The sequence below is a fragment of the Bombina bombina genome, chromosome 2 (assembly GCF_027579735.1).
Source record: "Bombina bombina isolate aBomBom1 chromosome 2, aBomBom1.pri, whole genome shotgun sequence".
NCBI lineage: Eukaryota > Metazoa > Chordata > Amphibia > Anura > Bombinatoridae > Bombina > Bombina bombina.
The window spans coordinates 802,558,319-802,584,604 of NC_069500.1; the positions used below are offsets into that span (position 1 = coordinate 802,558,319).

A 26,286-nucleotide genomic window follows, 5' to 3' on the forward strand; every position below is an offset into this window, starting at 1 on the left:
AACTATTTGTGGAAATTGGGGCGTGGGTTCAAGAGGCAAAAAAATTACGTGTGTCTACAACTTCCCCAGTCCCACTAATGTTCACAACTGCTGGCCCATCTAATAAAAAAAAATCTATGCATCTCTACATTGTATTTCTTTGAATTTCAATAACATTTAAAAAATAAATACAAATAAAAAAATAAAAAATAATAAAAAAAATTTTTTGCTGCTGGTGTCACCCCCTGGAGGGTGTCACCCGAGTGCGGTCCGCTCCCCCCTAGTGACACCATTGAGTCCAGCCATATGTACTGATGAACATGTGACCCATTGACAAAGGACCATAATACCGGCAGGGGCTAATGACATCGCAGGATGCAGCTTGCTCAAAGGAAATCATCTTCATCCAACTCTGTGTCTGAGTATATTCAGCGGGAATCAGACAGCGATTATGGTGCAGTGGGAGGAGACACCTCTGCTATTAGAAAAGAGAGCAAGCAAGGCTGTTCCCCATGACTTAATCACCAGAACCGTAAGGTGTGTCAGACTCACTCCCAGGTGTGACACAGCCCACTCAAATTATAAATACATCTAGATATGAGCTGAATCCTGAAGAAATAGCTCTTTTTGAGAGTGGTTTGTCCTTGTCCGGACACAAACTGTCATAGAACATATAGGATTAGGGGGTATCAGAGTTAAACAGTAGCAGGTGTTGCTCATATATAAGTATCCTAGTATGTATAAGTATCCTAGTAAAGTGGATACATAAATTATATATGATTGATGGTAATTTTAGAGCCAACACCTGTTGTGGAGTCTAGGTTTAAGCAGAACAAAACAACTAGATAAATTAATTGTACAGAGAAATACAAAAAAGTTTGTAGCAAAGAACTCCACAATTATACTATGGACCTTAACTCAGCAAATAATCACCTAGATTACGAGTCTTGCGTTAGCCCCTCTTTTGTGCGCTCTCTCTCCCCCTCTCCTTTGCGCTCTCTCTCCCCCTCTATTTTGCACTCTCTCTTCCCCTCTTTTGCTCTCTCTCTTTCCCTCTTTTGCGCTCTCTCTTTCCCTCTTTTGTGCTCTCTCTCCCCCTCTTTTGCGCTCTCTCTCCCCCTCTCTTTTGTGCTCTCTCCCCCCTCTCTTTGTGCTCTCTATCTCCCCCCCTCTCTTTTGCTGTCTCTCTCTCTTTTTTGCTCGCTCTCTCTCTCTCTCCATCCCTCTCTTTTGCTCTCTCTCTCCCCCTCTCTTTTGCTCTCTCTCTCACCCCTCTCCCCCTCTCTCCCCTCTCTTTTGCTCTGTCTCTCTCCCCTCTCTTTTGTTCTCTCCATCCCTCTCTTTTGCTCTCTCTCTTCCCCTCTCTATTGCTCTCTCTCCCTCTCTCTTTTTCTCTCTCCCCCTCTCTATTGCTCTCTCTCCCCCCTCTCTTTTGCTCTCTCTCCTTTCCTTCTTTCTTTCTCAGATTCCTATGCATTGTGTGTCATATAGTAATGATATGGTACTACATTTATGTTTTAGGAAACTAAAAAAAAAGAAAAAACATTTTTTTTAAAGAAATTATTTATCAAAGGAATTATTGCAAAGAATAATGATGAACTTAAGCTCAGTGAATTGGTTGGTAAACAAGTCCTGTGTTTTCCATGGGAATTCAGTATCAGTTCAAAGTAATCTATATGAGCAAAGTGGAGCTTCAAAAATAAGGTATATGGCATTTCATCCCCTCAGACTGGTCAGCTTTAAGTGTAATATATATTAGGTTTATGGTGGAAATAAATGCACCCCTAAAGCAGAGTCCTGGTTAAATACAGGGAACAAAAGCCTCTGGCATATTCTGTCCACTTCCTATTGTTTGTTGTGGAATGAAGATACAGTATAACCAGTTTTTAACAATTAAATCCAAATGTACTTGCATTTGGGCTATGCTGAATGCAAAGAAAGTCTCCCCACTAACCAAAGCAGATAGAAAAATATCAAATTTGATCAGAAAAACTTCTCCCTCCATTTTAACAGTTCTACAAATACAGATAATAAGATCAATCCTCAATACACAGGTTAAGGGGAAAATCACTATAAATTTCCATTTAGAAATATGGTTGATAAAAAAAATCCCTGATCAGAACTAACTCCTATGTCTATAATGAAAATATGGCTGGAGTGTACCCTGCATGACCCTGCAATATATAGCATTGTGTGTGTATGTTTATATACTGTAAATATATATATATATATATATATATATATATTGCTGCATATCCTTCAACAAAATATACCAAAAGAATGAATCAAATGTAATATTAGCAGATAATTCGACCTGCAATCTGCCAATTTAACCGTAAATTTTAGCTGCCTCTGTTGGGTTCATATATGTGCCTCACTAGCCTCTGACATCACCGCATGTCACTGGTTCACACGGGCCATTTTTTGCAGTCCCACCCCTTGCTCTCTCTCCCCCCCTCTTTTTTGTGCTCTCTCCCCCTCTCTTTTGTGCTCTCTCCCCCTCTCTTTTGCGCTCTCTTCCCCCTCTCTTTTGTGCTCTCTCCCCCTCTCTTTTGCGCTCTCTTCCCCCTCTCTTTTGTGCTCTCTCTCACTCCACCTCTTTTGCTCTCTCTCTCCCTCCTCTCTTTTGCGCTCTCTCACCCTCTCTTTTGCGCTCACTCCCCCTCTCTTTTGTGCTCTCTCCCCCTCTTTTTTGTGCTCTCTCCCCCTCTCTTTTGTGCTCGCTCCCCCTCTCTTTTGCGCTCTCTTCCCCCTCTCTTTTGTGCTCTCTCCCCCTCTCTTTTGCACTCTCTTCCCCCTCTCTTTTGTGCTCTCTCTCACTCCGCCTCTTTTGCTCTCTCTCTCCCTCCTCTCTTTTGCGCTCTCTCACCCTCTCTTTTGCGCTCACTCCCCCTCTCTTTTGTGCTCTCTCCCCCCTCTTTTGTGCTCTCTCTCGCTCCCCCTCTCTTTTGCTCTCTCTCCCCCCTCTCTTTTGCTCCCTCTATCCCCTCTCTTTTGATTTCTCTCCCCCCTCTCTTTTGCTCTCTCCCCCCCCCCCTCTTTTGCACTCTCTCTTCCCCCTCTCTTTTATGCTCTCTCCCCCCTCTCTTTTATGCTCTCTCTCTCACCCCTCTCTCTTTCTTTTGCGCTCTCTGCCCCCCTCTTTTGCATGCTCTCTCTCCCCCTCTCCTTTGCGCTCTCACTCCCCCTCTATTTTGCACTCTCTCTCTCTTCCCCTCTTTTGCGCGCTCTCTTTCCCTCTTTTGCGCTCTCTCTTTCCCTCTTATGTGCGCTCTCTCCCCCTCTTTTGCTCTCTCTCTACCCCCTCTGTTTTGTGCTCTCTCTCTCCCCCCTCTCTTTTGTGCTCTCTATCTCCCCCTTCTCTTTTGCTCTGTCTCTCTCTCTTTTTTGCTCTCTCTCTCTCTCCATCCCTCTCTTTTGCTCTCTCTCTCCCCCTCTCTTTTTCTCTCTCTCTCACCCCTCTCTCCACCCCCTCTCTTTTGCTCTCTCCCCCCCTCTCTCTCCCCTCTCTTTTGCTCTGTCTCTCTCCCCTCTCTTTTGTTCTCTCCATCCCTCTCTTTTGCTCTCTCTCTTCCCCTCTCTATTGCTCTCTCTTCCCCTCTCTTTTTCTCTCTCCCCCTCTCTATAGCACTCTCTCCCCCCTCTCTTTTTCTCTCTCTCCCCCTCTCTTTTTCTCTCTCTTCCCTCTATTCTGCTCTTTTCCCTCTCTTTTGCTCTTTCCCCTCTATGTTGCTCTCTCTCTCCCCTCTCTTCTGCACTTTCCCCTCTCTTCTGCTCTTTCCTATCTCTTTTTGTCTCTCCCCCTCTCTTTTAATTTCTCTCCCCTCTCTGTCGCACCGGCCATGTCCAGCCACACCCACGCTCCCGCCCGGTTACGCCCACCTTCGCCACATACAGCATGAATTGTCAGGTAAGGCCAGGTGTGTTTGTCCTCGTGCTGTCTCTACTGCACATGACAGCTTCGAACAAACACACTTGGCCTTTTATATAATATGATATAAGGTATCACTAGAAAGGCCTGTTTGTCTGTTAAGAAGGGTTCATAATATGTATGGATGCAACTTAACAGCCAAAAATGCCAAAATTGCTTTAGTCATTTAAGCACGTAAACTGAGAAAAACCTTGGTTCTTAAGGGTTAAAAAAATGAACATAATTTTTAGTGCAATTGTTTTTTGATAGCTAAACTCCACCCACCATTTGCTTATTTGGAGGAGCTAATCTGGGCTTTAGTCCATAGACAACAAGGCTAATCAAAGTGAAATGTTAGTATTTAGTGCATTGTTCTGCAGTTATTATCGGTTAAAAGCCATGTGTAGCAGGGTTAGCCTTGATAAGTCAGCAGGGGGCATTTCAGGTTCTGAAAAACAGAAAATCCTCTATTTCCAGAGATAAGTTATATGAAAAGGGGCAAAATAAATAATGAAAGTATACTGCAAAATTGTTTCATTACACTTAAATAAATGTGATATATATATATATATATATATATATATATATATATATATATATATATATATATATATATATATATATATATATATATATCAATTCACGAAAAATGTGCAAGGTGTTTACTTTACCAATTAATAAAAAACATTCAAATACTGAAACAGAACATTTGATGTCAGTGTTAACATTATTGTATGGTGTATTAAAAAACTTTTATATTTTGTATTATGTGTATGTAGTTCTTATTCTTAAACTGTAAACAGGAATCACTCCAAGGGGCAGATTTATCAAGTGTCTGGTGGACATGATCCACTGTAGCGTATCATGTCCACCAGACACTAAAAAATGCAGACAGCATATGCTGTCGGCATTTATCATTGCACAAGCAGTTCTGTTGAACTGCTAGTGCAATGCCGCCCCCTGCAGATTCACGGCCAATCAACCACTATCAGGGAGTGTCAATCAACCCGATCGTACGCAATCAGGTGGATTGCTGTCCGCCTCCTCAGAGGAAGCGGATGAATTAAGGAGCATCGGTCTTAAGACCGCTGCTTCTTAACTCCTGTTTCCGGTGAGCCTGAAGGCTTGCGTGGAAGCAGTTACATAAAGGGCCATTCGGCCCTTGTTAAATCAGCCCCCAAGTATTTATGTTTATTTTAGTTTACATATTTTACAGTGTTATTAGATAAAGAGAATAATCAAGAAACAAAAATTAGTTTAATCCAAAATATTTGTTTCATATTTTTTAATATGTTCATTTTAGCTAAATTATTTTTATGTGGACGTTTAGTTCTGCCAAATATTGTTTTCTGATTCGTTACCGTTATTTCCAATGGGAACAGTAATTTTACAACTCATTTTAATAAAAATCTTACAATAGAGATTTTGAACAATGCCAAACAAAACATATAGTGGTTGATTAGAATCATTTTAGACAAAGCTTATCTCATGATTTTTCTACAACATTCAGTATTGAAATCTATGGGACTTTTTTTAGTTAAATCATATAATAAGCTTTACAAAATCATTATGATCGACCCTATAACTTGCTGATTTGCTGAAGGCTACCTGTCCTCTCTGGATCTCCTGCCTTTGTGATTTTCTTCAGCTGACTGAAAATGGCTGAATGTCCCCTAGTCTCCCACCCCCCTATTATATATGAGTTTAAATTTGTGTGCCGGCCTTAGACTTACCATATCAATGTTGTGTCCTTTAGACTCTAGTCTAATGATATGCAGGGTGCAGGTGTTATACTTTACATAAATTATTTACAGTAATGTCAGTGACAAACGAACAGCAGGGGGATTCGTTCTTCCAAATAATTGTACCCTAATTTTTTTTTTTGCTGTCCAATTTAAAGAACAGCATAGAGGTATCATTATTTCACTTGATCAGAATGTCACTTTATGTCTTTATTTATTATTCACAGTACAGAATTTGGTGGAACTCAAGAGTCCCTAGAGAGGGAGGGAATAAAAATAAAAACAGCCATATTTCGCTGAAATTAATCCACAACCCAAAAAAATAAGTTTATTTTCATTTTTGAAAGATAAAAACTTAAATCAAAGAGCAGAAGAATCAAACTGAAACAGCTGCCTGAAGAACTTTTCTACCAAAAACTGCTTCCAAAGAAGCAAATACAAAACGGAAGAATTTAGTAAATGTATGCAAAGAGGACCAAGTCGCCGCTTTGCAAATCTGATCAACTGAAGCTTCATTCTTAAAAGCCCACGAAGTGGAGACTGATCTAGTAGAATGAGCTGTAATTCTCTGAGGCGGGGCCTGACCCGACTCCAAATAAGCTTGATGAATCAAAAGTTTCAACCAAGCAGCCAAGAAAATAGCAGAAGCCTTCTGACCTTTCCTAGGACCAGAAAATAAAACAAATAGACTGGAAGTCTTCCTGAAATCTTTAGTAGCTTCCACATAATATTTCAAAGCTCTTACCACATGCAAAGAATGTAAGGATCTCTCCAAAGAATTCTTAGGATTAGGACACAAGGAAGGGACAACAATTTCTCTACTAATGTTGTTAGAATTCACAACCTTAGGTAAAAATTGAAAAGAAGTCAGCAAAACTGCCTTATCCTGATGAAAAATCAGAAAAGGAGACTCACAAGAAAGAGCAGATAGCTCAGTAACTCTTCTAGCAGAAGAGATAGCTAAAAGGAACAACACTTTCCAGGAAAGTAGTTTAATGTCCAAAGAATGCATAGGCTCAAATGGAGGAGCCTGAAAGCCTTCAGAACCAAATTAAGACTCCAAGGAGGAGAAATTGATTTAATGACAGGCTTAATACCAACTAAAGCCTGTACAAAACAGTGAATATCAGGAAGTATAGCAATCTTTCTGTGAAATAAAACAGAAAGAGCAGAGATTTGTCCTTTCAAGGAACTTGCAGACAAACCCTTATCCAAACCATCCTGAAGGAGCTGTAAAATTCTAGGAATTCTAAAAGAATGCCAGGAGAATTTATGAGAAGGACACCATGAAATGTAAGTCTTCCAAACTCTATAATAAATCTTTCTAGAGACAGATTTATGAGCTTGTAACATAGTATTAATCACTGCATCAGAGAAACTTCTATGACTTAGAACTAAGCGTTCAATTTCCATACCTTCAAATTTAATGATTTGAGATCCTGATGGAAAAATGGACCTTGAGATAGTAGGTCCGGCCGTAACGGAAGTGGCCAAGGCGGGCAACTGGACATCTGAACCAGATCCGCATACCAAAACCTGTGTGGCCATGCTGGAGCCACCAGCAACACAAAAGACTGTTCCATGATGATTTTGGAGATCACTCTTGGAAGGAGAACTAGAGGCGGGAAGATGTAAGCAGGATGATAACACCAAGGAAGTGTCAGCGCATCCACTGCTTCCGCCTGAACATCCCTGGACCTGGACAGTTATCTGGGAAGTTGCTTGTTTAGATGAGAGGCCATGAGATCTATCTCTGGAAGACCCCACATCTGAACAATCTGAGAAAAAACATCTGGATGGAGAGACCACTCCCCTGGATGTAAAGTCTGGTGGCTGAGATAATCCACTTCCCAATTGTCTACACCTGGGATATGCACTGCAGAGATTAGACAGGAGCTGGATTCCGCCCAAACAAGTATTCAAGATACTTCTTTCATAGCTTGGGGACTGTGAGTCCCACTCTGATGATTGACATATGCCACTGTTGTGATAATGTCTGTCTGAAAACAAAAGAACGGTTCTCTTTTTAACAGAGCCCAAAACCGAAGAGCTCTGAGAATTGCACGGAGTTCTAAAATATTTATTGGAAATCTCACCTCTTGAGATTTACAAACCCCTTGTACTGTCAGAGATCCTCAAACAGCTCCCTAACCTGAAAGACTCGCATCTGTTGTGATCACAGTCCAGGTTGGCCGAACAAAAGAAGCCCCTTGAACTAAACAATGGTGATCTATCCACCATGTCAGAGAGTGTCGTACATTGGGATTTAAGGATATTAATTGTGATATCTTTGTATAATCCCTGCACCATTGATTCAGCATACAAAGCTGAAGAGGTCTCATGTGAAAATGAGCAAAGGGGATCACGTCTGATGCTGCAGTCATGAGACCTAAAACTTCCATGCACATAGCCACTGAAGGGAATGACTGAGATTGAAGGAGCCGGCATGCTGCAACCAATTTTAAACATCTCTTGTCTGTTAGAGACAGAGTCATGGACACTGAATCTATCTGGAAGTCTAAAAAGGTGACCCTTGTCTGAGTAATCAAGAAACTTTTTGGTAAATTGATCCTCCAACCATGTTTCCAAAGAAACAACACTAGTTGATTCGTGTGAGATTCTGCAGTACATAAAGACTGAGCTAGTAATGAGATATCGTCCAAATAAGGAAACACTGCAATACCCTGTTCTCTGATTACAGAGAGTAGGACACCCAGAACCTTTTAAAAGATTCTTAGAGTGGTTGCTAGGCCAAATGGAAGAGCAACAAATTGGTAATGCTTGTCTAGAAAAGAGAATCTCAGAAACCGATAATGTTCTGGATGAATCGGAATATGAAGGTATGCATCCTGCAAGTCTATTGTGGACATATAGGGGGGTAGTTATCATCGTGTCAACTTTCCTGCCTTCGCCGACCCAATACGCCTGCCTAAGCTCGCCTACCTTCGCCGCCGCGGACCTGAAAAAATACGCCTAAGTTATCAATAAATCTGTCAAAAAGCTGCGCACCAAGTACGGGCGATGAGCAGCGGACTGTGATAGTTATCACTCATCCGATCTTGCTGCTCTTCGGCTTTTTGACAGCTTTATTGCTAGCCTGTCACTAAGCACTCACAGTAAACTAAACTGTTCTACCACCTATACCGGCGCCCCCGGAGCCCCCCGCAACTCAATAAAGTTACTAACCCCTAAACCGCCGCTCCTAGACCCCGCCGCAACTATTATAAATGTATTAACCCCTAAACCGCCGCTCCTAGACTCCACCGCAACACTTATAAATTTATTAACCCCTAAACCACCGCTCCCGGACACCGCCGCAACCTACATTATACCTAGTAACCCCTATCCTGCCCCCCCTATACCATCGCCCTCTATAATAAAGTTATTAACCCCTATCCTGCTGATCCCGCACCTCGCCGCAACTAAATAAATAGTTTAACCCCTAAACCGCCGCTCCCGGACCCTGCCGCAACCTATATTAAATTTATTAACCCCTAATCTGCCCCCCCTACACCGTCACCACCTATAATACATTTATTAACCTCTATCCTGCCCCCCACTACACCGCCGCCACTGTAATAAATTTATTAACCCCTAAACCTAAGTCTAACACTAACCCTAACACCACCCCTAACTTAAATATTAATTAAATAAATCTAAATAATATTTCTATTATTAACTAAATGAATCCTATTTAAAACTAAATACTTACCTATAAAATAAACCCTAATATACCTACAATATAAATAATAATTATATTGTAGCTATCTTAGGATTTATTTTTATTTTATAGGTAACTTTCAATTTATTTTAACTAGGTACAATAGCTATTAAATAGTTATTAACTATTTAATAGCTTACCTAGCTAAAATAAAGAGAAATTTACCTGTAAAATAAAAACTAACCTAAGTTACAATTACACCTAACACTACACTATACTTTAATACATTTTTCCTATTTAAAACTAAATACTTACCTTTAAAATAAACCCTAAGATAGCTACAATGTAATTAATAATTACATTGTAGCTATTTTAGGATTTATATTTATTTTACAGGTATTTATTTTAGCTAGTTAGAATAGTTATTAAATAGTTATTAACTATTTAATAACTACCTAGCTAAATGAAATACAAAATTACCTGTAAAATAAATCCTAACCTAAGTAACAATTAAACCTAACACTACACTATCATTAAATTAATTAAATAAATTAACTACAAATAACTACAATTAAATACAATTACATAAACTAACTAAAGTACAAAAAATAAAAAAGCTAAGTTACAAAAAATAAAAAACATAAGTTACAAACATTTAAAAAATATTACAACAATTTTAAGCTTATTACACCTAATCTAAGCCCCCTAATAAAATAACAAAGCCCCCCAAAATAAAAAAATTCCCTACCCTATTCTACATTAAAAAAGTTCAAAGCTCTTTTACCTTACCAGCCCTTAAAAGGGCCTTTTGTGGGGCATGCCCCAAAGAAAACTGCTCTTTTGCCTGTAAAAGAAAAATACAAACCCCCCCACCATTAAAACCCACCACCCACATACCCCTAATCTAACCCAAACCCCCCTTAAAATAACCTAACACTAATCCCCTGAAGATCATCCTACCTTGAGTCGTCTTCACTCAGCCGAGCCACCGATGGAACTGAAGAGGAGATCCGGAGCACCAGAAGTGATCCTCCAAGGGGCGATGAAGAAGTCATCCATCCGATGAAGTGATCCTCCAAGCGGCGCTAAAGAAGTCTTCCATCCGGGCGATGTCATCTTCCAAGCGGCGCTGAAGATCATCTTCCATCCGGGCGATGTCATCTTCCAAGCGGGGTCTTTAATCTTCTTGCTTCAGGATCCATCTTCATCCCACCGACGCGGAACATCCTTCTTCCCCGACGGACTAACGACGAATGAAGGCTCCTTTAAAGGACGTCATCCAAGATGGCGTCCCTTCAATTCCGATTGGCTGATAGGATTCTATCAGCCAATCGGAATTAAGGTAGAAAAATCTGATTGAATCAGCCAATCAGATTGAGATCGCATTCTATTGGCTGTTCCGATTAGCCAATAGAATGCGATCTCAATCTGATTGGCTGATTCAATCAGCCAATCAGATTTTTCCTACCTTAATTCCAAATGGCTGATAGAATCCTATCAGCCAATCGGAATTGAAGGGACGCCATCTTGGATGACGTCCCTTAAAGGAGCCTTCATTCATCGTTAGTCCATCGGGGAAGAAGGATGTTCCACGTCTACGGGATGAAGATGGATCCTGAAGCAAGAAGATTGAAGACCCTGCTTGGAAGATGACATCGCTCGGATGGAAGATGATCTTCAGCGCCGCTTGGAAGATGACATCGCCCAGATGGAAGACTTCTTTAGCGCCGCTTGGAGGATCACTTCATCGGATGGAAGACTTCTTCAGAGCCCCTTGGAGGATCACTTATGGCGCTCCAGATATCCTCTTCAGTTCCATCGGTGGCTCGGCTGAGTGAAGATGACTCAAGGTAGGATGATCTTCAGGGGATTAGTGTTAGGTTATTTTAAGGGGGGTTTGGGTTAGATTAGGGGTATGTGGGTGGTGGGTTTTAATATTGAGGGGGTTGTATTTTTCTTTTACAGGCAAAAGAGCAGTTTTCTTTGGGGCATGCCCTACAAAAGGCCCTTTTAAGGGCTGGTAAGGTAAAAGAGCTTTGAACTTTTTTAATGTAGAATAGGGTAGGGAATTTTTTATTTTGGGGGGCTTTGTTATTTTATTAGGGGGCTTAGATTAGGTGTAATTAGCTTAAAATTGTTGTAATATTTTTTAAATGTTTGTAACTTATGTTTTTTATTTTTTGTAACTTAGCTTTTTTATTTTTTGTACTTTAGTTAGTTTATGTAATTGTATTTAATTGTAGTTATTTCTAGTTAATTTATTTAATTAATGTAATGATAGTGTAGTGTTAGGTTTAATTGTAACTTAGGTTAGGATTTATTTTACAGGTAATTTTGTATTTCTTTTAGCTAGGTAGTTATTAAATAGTTAATAACTATTTAATAACTATTCTAACTAGCTAAAATAAATACAAAGTTACCTGTAAAATAAATATAAATCCTAAAATAGCTACAATGTAATTATTAATTACATTGTAGCTATCTTAGGGTTTATTTTACAGGTAAGTATTTAGTTTTAAATAGGAAACATTTATTAAAGTATAGTGTAGTGTTAGGTGTAATTGTAACTTAGGTTAGTTTTTATTTTACAGGTTAATTTATTTTAAGGTTAATAACTATTTAATAGCTATTGTACCTAGTTAAAATAAATTGAAATTTGCCTGTAAAATAAAAATAAATCCTAAGATAGATACAATATAATTATTATTTATATTGTAGCTATATTAGGGTTTATTTTAAAGGTAAGTATTTAGTTTTAAATAGGATTCATTTAGTTAATAATATAAATATTATTTAGATTTATTTAATTAATATTTAAGTTAGGGGGGTGTTAGGGTTAGTGTTACACTTAGGTTTAGGGGTTAATAATTTTATTACAGTGGCAGCGGTGTAGGGGGGGCAGGATAGGGGTTAATAAATGTATTATAGGTGGCGACGGTGTAGGGGGGGCAGATTAGGGGTTAATAACTTTATTATAGAGGGCGGCGGTATAGGGGGGCAGGATAGGGGTTACTAGGTATAATGTAGGTTGCGGCGGTGTCCGGGAGTGGCGGTTTAGGGGTAATATGTATAGAGTAGCTTGTGGTGGGCTCCGGGAGCATCGGTTTAGGGGTTAATATGTATAGAGTAGCTTGCGGTGGGCTCCGGGAGCGGCGGTTTAGGGATTAATATGTATAAAGCTTGCGGTGGGCTCCGGGAGTGGCGGTTTAGGGGGTAATATATTTATTTAGTTGCGGCGGTGTAGGGGGGGCAGATTAGGGGTGTTTAGACTCGGGGTACATGTTAGGGTGTTAGGTGCAGACATTTCCCATAGGAATCAATGGGATGTCTGGCAGCAGCGAACATGAACTTTTGCTATGGTCAGACTCCCATTGATTCCTATGGGATCCGCCGCCTCCAGGGCGGCGGATTGAAAACCAGGTACGCTGGGCCGGAAAAGTGCAGAGCGTACCTGCTAGTCATTTGATAACTAGCAAAAGTAGTCAGATTGTGCCGCACTTGTGTGCGGAACATCTGGAGTGACGTAAGAATCGATCTGTGTCGGACTGAGTCCGGCGGATCGAAGTTTACGTCACAAAATTCTACTTTTGCCGGTCTCTAGCCTTTGATAACTAAGGTGAATCAGCCTTGCCACAAATACGCTGTGGAATTCCAGTGTATTTGAGGTTGATGGCTTGATAACTACCCCCCATAATGTCCTCGCTGAACAAAAGGCAGAATAGTCTTATAGTCACCATCTTGAAAGTTGGTACTCTTACATAATGATTCAAAATTTTCAGATCCAGAACTGGTCTGAATAAATTTTTAGTCTTTGGGACAAGCTACTAAACCCCAAACCTTGTTCCTGAAAAGGAACTGGCATGATTACCCCTGAAGACTCCAGGTCTGAACCACACTTCAGGAAAGCCTGAGCTTTTACTGGATTTACTGGGATACGTGAGGGAAAAAATCTTCTCACAGGAGGTCTTACTCTGAATCCTATTCGATACCCTTGAGAGACAATGCTCTGAATCCATTGATTTTGAACAGATTTTATCCAAATATCCTTGAAAAACCTTAATCTGCCCCCTACCAGCTGAGCTGGAATGAGGGCTGCACCTTCATGCGGACTTAGGGGCTGACTTTGGTTTCCTAAAAGGCTTGGATTTATTCCAATTTGAGGAAAGCTTCCAATTGGAGGCAGATTCCTTGGGGGGAGGAAAGAGTTTTTGCTCCTTATTCTGATGAAAGGAACGAAAACGGTTAGAAGCCTTAGATTTACCCTTAGGTTTTTTATCCTGAGGCAGAAAAAAAAACTCCCTTTCCCCCAGTAACAGTTGAAATAATAGAATCCAACTGAGAACCAAATAAATTATTACCTTGGAAAGAAAGAGATAGTAATCTAGATTTAGATGTCATATCAGCATTCCAAGATTTAAGACACAAAGCTCTTCTAGCTAATATAGCTAAAGACATTGATCTAACATCACAAATAAAATGATTAGCATGTTGCAGTAAACGAATAATGCTAGATATGTCAGAATCCAATTCTTGTTGCGCTAAATTCACCAACCAGAAAGTTGATGCAGCCGCAACATCAGCCAAAGAAATTGCAGGTCTGAGAAGATGACCTGAATATAAACAGGCCTTCCTTTAGATAAGATTCAAGCTTCCTATCTAAAGGATCCTTAAAGGAAGTACTATCTTCCATAGGAATAGTGGTACATTTAGCAAGAGTAGAAATAGCCCCATCAACTTTGGGGATCTTTTCCCAAAACTCTATAGATTTTGCTGGCAAAGGATACAATTTTTTAAACCTTAAAGAAGGAATAAAATAAGTACCTAGCTTATTCCATTCCATAGAAATCATATCAGAAATAGCCTCAGGAATAGGAAAAAAAAACCTGGAGAAACCACAGGAGGTTTAAAAACAGCATTTAAATGTTTATTAGACTGAACGTCAAGAGGACTGGTTACCTCAATATCCAAAGTAATTAACACTTCTTTTAATAAAGAATGCATACACTCAATTTTAAATAAATAAGTAGATTTGTCAGTGTCAATGTCTGAGGAGGATCTTCTGAATCAGATAGATCCTCATCAGAAGAGGATAAATTATCATATTGTTGGTCATTTGAAATTTCATCAACTAAATGAGAAGTTTTAAAAGACCTATTACATTTATTTGAAGGTGGAAATGCAGACAAAGCCTTCAGAATAGAATCAGAAACAAATTCTTTAAAAATTTACAGGTATATTATGCACATTAGAAGTTGAAGGAACTGCAACTGGCAATGTACTATCACTGATGGACACATTATCTGCATGTAAAAGTTTATCAAAACAACTATTACAAATGACATTCGGCGATATAATTTCTACATTTTTACAACAAATGCACTTAGCTTTGGTAGAACCGATGTCAGGCAGCAATGTTCCAGCAGAAGCTTCTGAGGCAGGATCAAGTAAGACATCTTGCAAAATGTAAGAGAAAAAACAACATATAAAGCAAAATTATCTATTTCCTTATATGACAGTTTCAGGAATGGGAAAAATGCAAATAGCATAGCCCTCTGATAGAGAAAAAATCAAGAGGCAAACATCAATAGGGTATTGAAATAATGAAAAAGTTTGGCACCAAGTATGACGCACAACGTAACTAAACTTTTTTGCCGCCAAAAATAACCGGAAATGACACACTCGCGTCACTAATGACGCAACCGTGTGAAAGGTCTCGGTGTCAAGTATGACGCCGGAAATGACGAACTTGCATCATAGACGTACTTTTTCGTGCAAAAAATTTTTTCGCGCCAGAAATTACGCAATAAAGTTTAGCATTTGTCGCACCTGCGGGCCTAATACCACCCGCAATTTGTAAGAAGTAGTCAATTGAAAAAAAGACTAAACCCCAGGTAAGAAATCAATTTCATTTTAAAAGATGTTTATATTCCCCAAATATGAAACTGACAGTCTGCAGAAGGAAATACATGAACCTGACTCATGGCAAATATAAGTACAATACATATATTTAGAACTTTATATAAATGCATAAAGTGCCAAACCATAGCTGAGGTGTCTTAAAGTAATAAAAAAGATACTTACCAAAAGACACCCATCCACATATAGCAGATAGCCAAACCAGTACTAAAACAGTTATTAGTAGAGGTAATGGTAAATTGAGAGTATATCGTCGATCTGAAAAGGGAGGTAGGAGATGAATCTCTACGACCGATAACAGAGAACCCGTTAGGGAAATCATTGTATTCAATAAGTGATACTCCCTTCACGTCCCTCTGACATTCGCTGTACTCTGAGAGGAATCAGGCTTCAACAATAGTGATGTCGCGAACAGTTCGCCGGAGAACAGTTCCCGGCGAACATAGCTTGTTCGCGTTCGCCGCAGCGGGCAAACATATGCGATGTTCGATCCGCCCCCTATTTGTCATCATTGAGTAAACTTTGACCCTGTATCTCACAGTCTACAGACACATTTCAGCCAATCAGCAGCAGACACTCCCTCCCAGACCCTCCCAGCTCCTGGGCAGCAGCCATTTTAGATTAATTCTGATCCTGCATTCTTAGTGAGAGGAGGGATAGTGTAGCTGCTGCTGATTTTATAGGGAAATTGATAGCTAGGCTAGTGTATTCAGTGTCCACTACAGTCCTGAAGGACTCATCTGATCTCTGCTGTAAGGACAGCACCCCAAAAAGCCCTTTTTAGGGCTAGAACATCAGTCTTTTTTTTTCTTTTTCTTTGTAATCTAATTGCATTTGACTGCCTGGCAGCGTGTGTCAGGCTCACAGCATGTACTGTGCCTACTTGCTCAGTGCCACCACTCATATCTGGTGTAACATTAGTGTAAATTAAAAAAAAAAACTTTTACATCAGTCTGCTAGTGTAATCTAATAGCAGTTGCCAGGCCAGCCTGCCACTGCCAGCCTGTGTGTCAGGCTCACAGCATATACTGGCCTACTTGCTCAGTGCCACCACCAGTCATATCTGGTGTAACAGTAGTGTACATTTTTAAAAAAAAAAAAACGTTTACATCAGTCTGCTAGTGTAATCTAATTGCAGTTGCCAGGCCTGCCTGCCACTGCCAGCCTGTGTGTCAGGCTCACAGCATATACTGTGCCTACTTGCTCAGTGCTACCACTTATATCTGGTGTAACATTAGTGTAAATTTAAAAAAAAAAACTTTTACATCAGTCTGCTAGTGTAATCTAATTTCAGTTGCCAGGCCAGCCTGCCACTGCCAGCCTGTGTGTCAGGCTCACAGCATACACTGTGCCTACTTGCTCAGTGCCACCACCAGTCATATCTGGTGTAACAGTAGTGTAAATGAAAAAAAAAAAAACCTTTCACACCAGTCTGCTAGTGTAATCTAATAGCAGTTGCCAGGCCAGCCTGCCACTGCCAGCCTGTGTGTCAGGCTCACAGCATATACTGTGCCTACTTGCTCAGTGCCACCACCAGTCATATCTGGTGTAACAGTAGTGTAAATTAAAAAAAAAAAAACCTTTCACACCAGTCTGCTAGTGTAATCTAATAGCAGTTGCCAGGCCAGCCTGCCACTGCCAGCCTGTGTGTCAGGCTCACAGCATATACTGTGCTTACTTGCTCAGTGCCACCACTCATATCTGGTGTAACATTAGTGTAAATTTATAAAAAAAAACTTTTACATCAGTCTGCTAGTGTAATCTAATTTCAGTTGCCAGGCCAGCCTGCCACTGCCAGCCTGTGTGTCAGGATCACAGCATATACTGTGCCTACTTGCTCAGTGCCACCACCAGTCATATCTGGTGTAACAGTAGTGTAAATTTAATTATTTTTTTTTACATCAGTCTGCTAGGGTAATCTAATAGCAGTTACCTGCCTGCCACTGCCAGCCTGTGTGTCAGGCTCACAGCATATACTGTGCCTACTTGCTCAGTGCCACCACTCATATCTGGTGTAACATTAGTGTAAATTTTTAAAAAAACGTTTACATCAGTCTGCTAGTGTAATCTAATTGCAGTTGCCAGGCCAGCCTGCCACTGCCAGCCTGTGTGTCAGGATCACAGCATATACTGTGCCTACTTGCTCAGTGCCACCACCAGTCATATCTGGTGTAACAGTAGTGTAAATTTATAAAAAAAAACTTTTACATCAGTCTGCTAGTGTAATCTAATAGCAGTTGCCAGGCCAGCCTGCCACTGCCAGCCTGTGTGTCAGGCTCACAGCATATACTGTGCCTACTTGCTCAGTGCCACCACCAGTCATATCTGGTGTAACAGTAGTGTAAATTTATAAAAAAAAACTTTTACATCAGTCTGCTAGTGTAATCTAATAGCAGTTGCCAGGCCAGCCTGCCACTGCCAGCCTGTGTGTCAGGCTCAAAGCATATACTGTGCCTACTTGCTCAGTGCCACCACCAGTCATATCTGGTGTAATAGCAGTGTAAATTTAAAAAAAACTTCTACATCAGTCTGCTAGTGTAATCTAATAGCAGTTGTCTGCCTGCCACTGCCAGCCGGTGTGTCAGGCTCACAGCATATACTGTGCCTACTTGCTCAGTGCCACCACCAGTCATATCTGGTGTAACAGTAGTGTAAATTTAAAAAAAAAACTTTTACATCAGTCTGCTAGTGTAATCTAATAGCAGTTACCAGGCCAGCCTGCCACTGCCAGCCTGTGTGTCAGGTTCACAGTATATACTGTGCCTACTTGCTCAGTGCCACCACCAGTCATATCTGGTGTAACAGTAGTGTACATTTTAAAAAAAATGTTTTTACATCAGTCTGCTAGTGTAATCTAATAGCAGTTGCCTGCCTGCCACTGCCAGCCTGTGTGTCAGGCCCACAGCATATACTGTGCCTACTTGCTCAGTGCCACCACTCATATCTGGTGTAACATTAGTGTAAATTTATAAAAAAAAACTTTTACATCAGTCTGCTAGTGTAATCTAATTTCAGTTGCCAAGCCAGCCTGCCACTGCCAGCCTGTGTGTCAGGCTCACAGCATATACTGTGCCTACTTGCTCAGTGCCACCACCAGTCATATCTGGTGTAACAGTAGTGTAAATTTAAAAAAAAAAAAACTTTTACATCAGTCTGCTAGTGTAATCTAATAGCAGTTGCCTGCCTGCCACTGCCAGCCTGTGTGTCAGGCTCACAGCATATACTGTGCCTACTTGCTCAGTGCCACCACTCATATCTGGTGTAACATTAGTGTAAATTTAAAAAAAAAAAAACGTTTACACCAGTCTGCTAGTGTAATCTAATTTCAGTTGCCAGGCCAGCCTGCCACTGCCAGCCTGTGTGTCAGGCTCACAGCATATATTGTGCCTTCTTTCTCAGTGCCACCACCAGTCATATCTGGTGTAACAGTAGTGTAAATTGTTTTTAAAAAACTTTTACATCAGACTGCTAGTGTAATGTAATTGCAGTTGCCAGGCCAGCCTGCCACTGCCAGCGTGTGTGTCAGGCTCACAGCGTATACTGTGCCCACTTGCCCAGTGCCACCACTCATATTATCTTGTTAAATAGTAGTGTAAGTATACATTTAAAAATAAAAAAACTATTTTGACTGTGAAACATCAGTCTGCTTTTTTGTGTCAGGCTCACAGCGTATACTGTGCCCACTTGTCCAGTGCCACCACTCATATTTTCTTGTTTTATAGTAGTGTAAGTGTACATTTAAAAAAAATATATATATTTTGACTGTGAAACATCAGTCTGCTTTTTTGTGTCAGGCTCACAGCGTATACTGTGCCCACTTGTCCAGTGCCACCACTCATATTATCTTGTTTAATAGTAGTGTAAGTGTACATTTTAAAAATAAAAAAACTATTTAGACTGTGAAACATCAGTCTGCTTTTTTGTGTCAGGCTCACAGCATATACTGTGCCCACTTGCCCAGTGCCACCACTCATATATTGTTTAATAGTAGTGTAAGTGTACATTTAAAAATAAAAAAACTATTTTGACTGTGAAACATCAGTCTGTTTCTTTGTGTCAGGCTCACAGCGTATACTGTGCCCACTTGTCCAGTGCCACCACTCATATTATCTTGTTTAATATTAGTGTAAGTGTACATTTAAAAAAAAAAAACTATTTTGACTGTGAAACATCAGTCTGCTTCTTTGTGTCAGGTTCACAGCGTATACTGTGCCCACTTGTCCAGTGCCACCACCCATATTATCTTGTTTAATAGTAGTGTAAGTGTATATTTTAAAGATAAAAAAACTATTTTGACTGTGAAACATAAGTCTGCTTTTTTGTGTCAGGCTCACAGCATATACTGTGCCCACTTGTCCAGTGCCACCACTCATATTATCTTGTTTAATAGTAGTGTAAGTTTACATTTTCAAAATAAAAAAACTATTTTGACTGTGAAACATCAGTCTGCATTTTTGTGTCAGGCTCACAGCATATACTGTGCCCACTTGTGCAGTGCCACCACTCATATTATCTTGTTTAGTGTAATCTAATTGCAGTTGCCAGGCCAGCCTGCCACTGCCAGAGTGTGTGTCAGGCTCACAGCGTATACTGTGCCCACTTGTCCAGTGCCACCACTCATATTATCTTGTTTAATAGTAGTGTAAGTGTACATGTTAAAAATAAAAAAAACTATTTTGACTGTGAAACATCAGTCTGCTTTTTTGTGTCAGGCTCAGAGCGTATACTGTGCCCACTTGACCAGTGCCACCACTCATATTATCTTGTTTAATAGTAGTGTCAGTGTATATTTAAAAAAAAAAAAAAATTTTTTTACTGTGAAACATCAGTCTGTTTTTTTGTGTCAGGCTCACAGGGTATACTGTGCCCACTCACAGTAGCTTGCACGCATAGTAGCACTAATTGAAAAAAAAATGACAGGCAGAGGCAGGCCAACACGCAGGGGCCGTTGTGGTCGTGGTGCTGTGATTCCCTTTGGCCATAGAATAATGCACAGTGTTAGGCCACGTACCATGAACACGAAAAGTTCTGATGAAATAGTTGACTTTATAACACAGGACACCCAATCTTCTACAGCTTCCGCTCGTAACCTTGACGCACCATCCTCCTCCTCTAGCTTAGCTTCGGGCACCTCTCAACTTACCACTCGCCCGCCTGCCGCTACCACCGACAATAGCACCACAGCCACCTCACTTTATCTGTCAGAGGAGTTATGTACACTTCAGTGTGAAGAAATGAGTGATGCGCAACCATCATTGACAGAGGATGTAGGTAACTGTGATATGTCTCAGTCAGGCAGCATTAAAGACATGGACGACGCACGGTGTGATGATGATGATGATGTTGTACCCGCCGTTGCTTCCGTTGTTGAGTTGTCAGATACAAGTGAAGGGGTTGATGATGACGATGCGTCCGTGGATGTAACGTGGGCGCCCGGTAGAAGAGAAGAACAGGCGGAAAGTTTAGATGGGGAGACAGAGAGGAGCAGGAGGAGGAGACGAGTTGGAAGCAGGGGGAGGTCGTCGCAAGGAGCTAGTGGCACAGTCAGACAGCATGCATCGGCACCCGGGGTCAGCCAGACTGCACGCCAATCAAAGCATGCTGTTGCCACCACCAGAATGCCGTCATCGCAGAGCTCAGCAGTGTGGCATTTTTTTTATGTGTCTGCCTCTGACAACAGCAATGCCATTTGCAACCTGTGCCAAAAGAAACTGAGTCATGGGAAGTCCAACACCCACCTAGGTACAATTGCTTTGCAAAGGCACATGATCTCACATCACAAACGCCTATGGGATGAACACATGAGGACAAGCAGCACACAAACTCAAAGCCGCCATCCTCCTCCTGGTCCAGCATATTCAGCCACGTCAACCACTGCTGTGCTCCTTACCCCCTCTCAACCATCCGCCAATCCGTCTCTCTTCCGGAGCAGTTCCTGCTCATCTGCCCACAGTCAGGTGTCTGTCAAGGACATGTTTGAGCGTAAGAAGCCAATGTCACCAAGTCACCCCCTTGCCCGGTGTCTGACAGCTGGCTTGTCTGAACTCTTAGCGCGACAGATTTTACCATAGAAGCTGGTGGAGTCTGAGGCATTCAAAAAATTTGTAGCTATTGGGACACCGCAGTGGAAGGTACCCGGCTGAAATTTCTTTGCACAAAAGGCAATCCCCAACCTGTACTCGATTGTGCGAAAGGAAGTAATGGCATGTCTGGCACACAGTGTTGGGGTAAGGGTCCATATGACCACTGATAGCTGGTCTGCAAAGCATGGTCAGGGCAGGTATATCACCTACACTGTGCATTGGGTAAACCTGCTGACGGCTGCCAAGCATGGAATGCCTGGCTCTGCAGAGGAGTTGGTGACACTGCCACAACTTGCAGGCAGGCCTGCTGCCACCTCCTCTACTCCTCCTACTCCATCCTCTTCCATAACCTCTTCAGCTGAGTCCTCTTCTGCTGCTGCGTCTTGCTCCACATCAACGGCACCCCCCCAGCTCCCCAGGTAATATTCCACATCCCGGATACAGCAGTGTCACGCCGTCTTGGGTTTGACTTGCCTGAAAGCAGAGAATCACACCGCAGCAGCACTCCTGTCCGCACTGAACGCACAGGTGGATCAGTGGCTGACTCCACACCAACTGGAGATCGGCAAAGTGGTTTCTGACAATGGAAGTAATTTGTTGACGGCATTGAAATTGGGCAAGTTGACACATGTGCCGTGCATGGCACATGTGTGTAATCTGATTGTACAACGCTTTGTGCATAAGTACCCAGGCTTACAGGACGTCCTGAAGCAGGCCAGGAAGGTGTGTGGCCATTTCAGGCGTTCCTACACAGCCATGGCGCACTTGTCAGATATCCAGCGGCGAAACAACCTGCCAGTGAGGCGCTTGATTTGTGACAGCCCAACATGTCGGAATTCAACACTCCTAATGTTCGACCGCCTGCTCCAACAAGAAAAAGCCGTTAACGAGTATTTGTATGACCGGGGTGCTAGGACAGCCTCTCGGGAGCTGGGAATTTTTTTGCCACGTTACTGGACGCTCATGCTCAATGCCTGTAGGCTCATGTGTCCTTTTGAGGAGGTGACAAACCTAGTCAGTCAAACCAAAGGCACCATCAGCAACATCATACCATTTGTTTTCTTCCTGGAGCGTGCCCTGCAAAGTGTGCTGCATCAGGCTGTAGATGAGTGTGAAGAGGAAGAGGAAGAGTTGTGGTCACCATCACCACCAGAAACAGCCTTATCAGCATCGCTTGCTGGACCAGCAGCAACGCAGGAAGAGGATTGTGAGGAAGAGGAGTCAGAGGAGGAATGTGGTTTTGAGGAGAAGGAGGAAGACCAAGCACAAGAAGCATCCCAGGGTGCTCATTGTCACCTATCTGGTACTCATGGTGTTGTACATGGCTTGGGGGAAGAAGATACCTTCAGTGAGATCAGTGACGATGAGGAACGGGACATGAGTAGCTCGGCATCCAACCTTGTGCAAATGGGGTCTTTCATGCTGTCGTGCCTGTTGAGGGACACTCGTATAAAAAAGCTGAAGGAGAATGAACTGTACTGGGTGTCCACGCTACTAGACCCCCGGTATAAGCATAAAGTGACTGAAATGTTACCGAATTCCCGCAAGTCGGAAAGGATGGAGCAGTTAAAAAATAAATTAAAAAGTATGCTTTACACAGCGTATAAGGGTGATGTCACAGCACAATGGGAATCTAACAGGGGAAGAGGTGAAAGTAATACTCCTCCTCCCACGACCACTCCGGCAAGGACAGGACACTTTCCAGACGTGTTGGTGATGGAGGACATGTGGACCTTTTTAACTCCTATGCATCACCACAGCCCTTTGGGATCCATCCTCAGAGAACGACTCAACCGACAGGTAGCAGACTACCTCGCCTCAACTGCAGATCTCGACACTCTGAGGAGCGATGAACCCCTTGACTTCTGGGTGTGCAGGCTTGACCTGTGGCCTGAGCTATCCCAATTTGCAATCGAACTTCTGGCCTGCCCCGCTTCAAGTGTCCTGTCAGAATGGACCTTCAGTGCAGCAGGAGGTATTGTCACTGAGAAGAGAAGTCGCCTAGGTCAAAAAAGTCTTGATTACCTCACCTTTATTAAAATGAATGAGGGATGGATCCCGAAGGGACTGACATTGGGCGATACATTAGAGTAAAAAAGGCATGATGAGATGAGCTGCCTTGGGCTAAAAATGGTCCACACGCTGCTGTATTTTATCTTCGAATGCCGGATGACTTGCGTGACTTATCCGCCAACAACTAGGGTTCAAGCCGCAATGTTTTAGGGCACTTTCTAACCGTCAAACAAGCATCAATTTTTCTGGCAGCGGCTGCAACAATACCTAATTTTTCAGGCATGTGTACATGCCTAATTTTTCTGGCCTCTGGTGCTGCACTGTGGCTTCAAAACCCAAACCAAAAAAAAGGCACATAACAGGGATTAAACTGCTAAGAATAGTACTACTTAACACACCACTCATATCTGGTGGCACAGTAGATTGCATGCGCAGTGCCCCAAATTTGAAGTAGGAGGACCGACCAAGCATCTTTTTCCATCTCCCAGTTCCTAAAATCATCTCAGGGTTCCTAAAATCGATGCCATACCTGTACTCGATTGTGCAAAAGGAAGTCATGGCATATGGGGTCTCTCAAACTGTCTGGCCTGTTGAGGGTCGGGGACACTCGTATAAACAGGCTGAAGGAGAACGACCTGTACTGAGTGTCCAAGCATCTTTTTCCATCTCCCGGTTCCTAAAAATTATCTCCGGGTTCCTAAAATCGATGCCATACCTGTACTCGATTGTGCAAAAGGAAGTCATGGCATATGGGGTCTTTCATGCTGTCGTGCCTGTTGAGGGACGGGGACCCGCATATAAAAAGGCTGAAGGAGAACGACCTGTATTGCTTGTCCAAGCATCTTTTTCCATCTCCCGGTTCCTAAAATCCATGCCATATACACGTCCCCTGATAGGGGACACCGCAGTGGAAGGTACCCGGCCACAATTTCTTTGTACAAAAGGCAATCCCCAACCTGTACTTGATTGTGCAAAAGGAAGTAACATTACCATGGGTCCCAGAACGCACGTCTTGTAATTATCTGTCTGGTAAATTATATATCTATCAAATCTATCTATTTATCTATCAAATCTATCTAACTATCAATCATATCTATCAAATGTATATTGCATCTATTGATCTATGTAATCTATTTATCTATCTATCAAATCTATCTATCTCGTGGCCGGACTGTTTTGTGACAGCCACTGGTGTTTCGGCCAAATGTCCGTCGGACAAATGTCCGTCGGACAAATGGCCGTCGGCTAAAAGTCCGGCCACGATTGCACGTGCAGTGCCCCAAATTTCAAGTAGGAGGACCGACCAAGCATCTTTTTCTATGTCCCGGTTCCTAAAATCCATGCCATATACATCTCCCCCGATAGGTGGAGTAACAGGTATTAAACTGATCAGAATAGTACTACTTAACACACCACTCATATCTGGTGCCACAGTAGATTGCACGCACCGTGCCCCAAATTTGAAGTAGGAGGACCGACCAAGCATCTTTTTCCATCTCCCGGTTCCTAAAATCCATGCCATATACACGTCCCCTGGTGCAGCAACTGCCTCTGGGAACCTTACCAATTCTCTGTCTGGGAAATTATATATTTATCAAATCTATCTATTTATCAAATCTATCTAACTATCTATCAGTCGTATCTATCAAATGTATATTGCATCTATTGATCTATGTAATCTATGTATCTATCTATCAAATCTATCTCGTGGCCGGACTGTTTTGTGACAGCCACTGGTGTTTCGGCCAAATGTCTGTTGGAAAAATGGCCGTCGGCTAAAAGTCCGGCCACGATTACACGCGCAGTGCCCCAAATTTGAAGTAGGAGGACCGACCAAGCATCTTTTTCCATGTCCCGGTTCCTAAAATCCATGCCATATACACCTCCCCTGGCGCAGCAACTGCCTCTGGAAACCTTACCATGGGTCCCAGACCGCACGTCTTGTAGTTCTCTGTCTGGGAAATTATATATTTATCAAATCTATCTATTTATCTATCAAATCTATCTAACTATCAATCGTATCTATCAAATGTATATTGCATCTATTGATCTATGTAATCTATGTATCTATCTATCAAATCTATTTATCTCGTGGCCGGATTGTTTTGTGACAGCCACTGGTGTTTCGGCCAAATGTCCGTCGGACAAATGGCCGTCGGCTAAAAATCCGGCCACGATTGCACGCGCAGTGCCCCAAATTTGAAGTAGGAGGACCGACCAAGCATCTTTTTCCATCTCCCGGTTCCGAAAATCCATGCCATATACACGTCCCCTGGCGTCGCAACTGCCTCTGGGAACCTTACCATTGGTCCCAGACCACACGTCTTGTAATTCTCTGTCTGGGAAATTATATATTTATCAAATCTATCTATTTATCTATCAAATCTATCTATCAATCGTATCTATCAAATGAATATTGCATCTATTGATCTATGTAATCTATATATTTATCTATCAAATCTATCTATCTCGTGGCCGGACTGTTTTGTGACAGCCACTGGTGTTTCAGCCAAATGCCCATCGGACAAATGGCCGTCGGACAAATGGCCGTCGGCTAAAAGTCCGGCCATGATTGCGCTAAAAGTCCGGCCACGATTGCACGCGCAGTGCCCCAAATTTGAAGTAGGAGGACCGACCAAGCATCTTTTTCCATCTCCCAGTTCCGAAAATCCATGCCATATACACGTCCCCTGGCGTCGCAACTGCCTCTGGGATCCTTACCATGGGTCTCAGACAGCACGTCTTGTAATTCTCTGTCTGGGAAATTATATATTTATCAAATCTATCTATTTATCTATCAAATCTATCTAACTATCAATCGTATCTATCAAATGTATATTGCATCTATTGATCTATGTAATCTATGTATTTAGCTATCAAATCTATCTATCTATCTCGTGGCCGGACTGTTTTGTGACAGCCACTGGTGTTTCGGCCAAATGTCCGTTGGACCAATGTCCGTCAGCTAAAAGTCTGGCCACA

The 26,286-nt window shown here is 41.9% G+C and overlaps 1 gene segment (V, D, J or C); it reads left to right on the forward strand.

The window, feature by feature from the left end:
• Positions 1-354: 354 nt before the first annotated feature.
• The window catches only part of LOC128647301 (Ig kappa chain V region 3374-like), a 29,181-nt gene continuing 3,249 nt past the window's right edge, over positions 355-26,286 (forward strand). Inside the window, 1 exon segment of the V gene segment in view lies at positions 355-433. Within this exon segment, the coding sequence occupies positions 355-433 (79 nt within the window).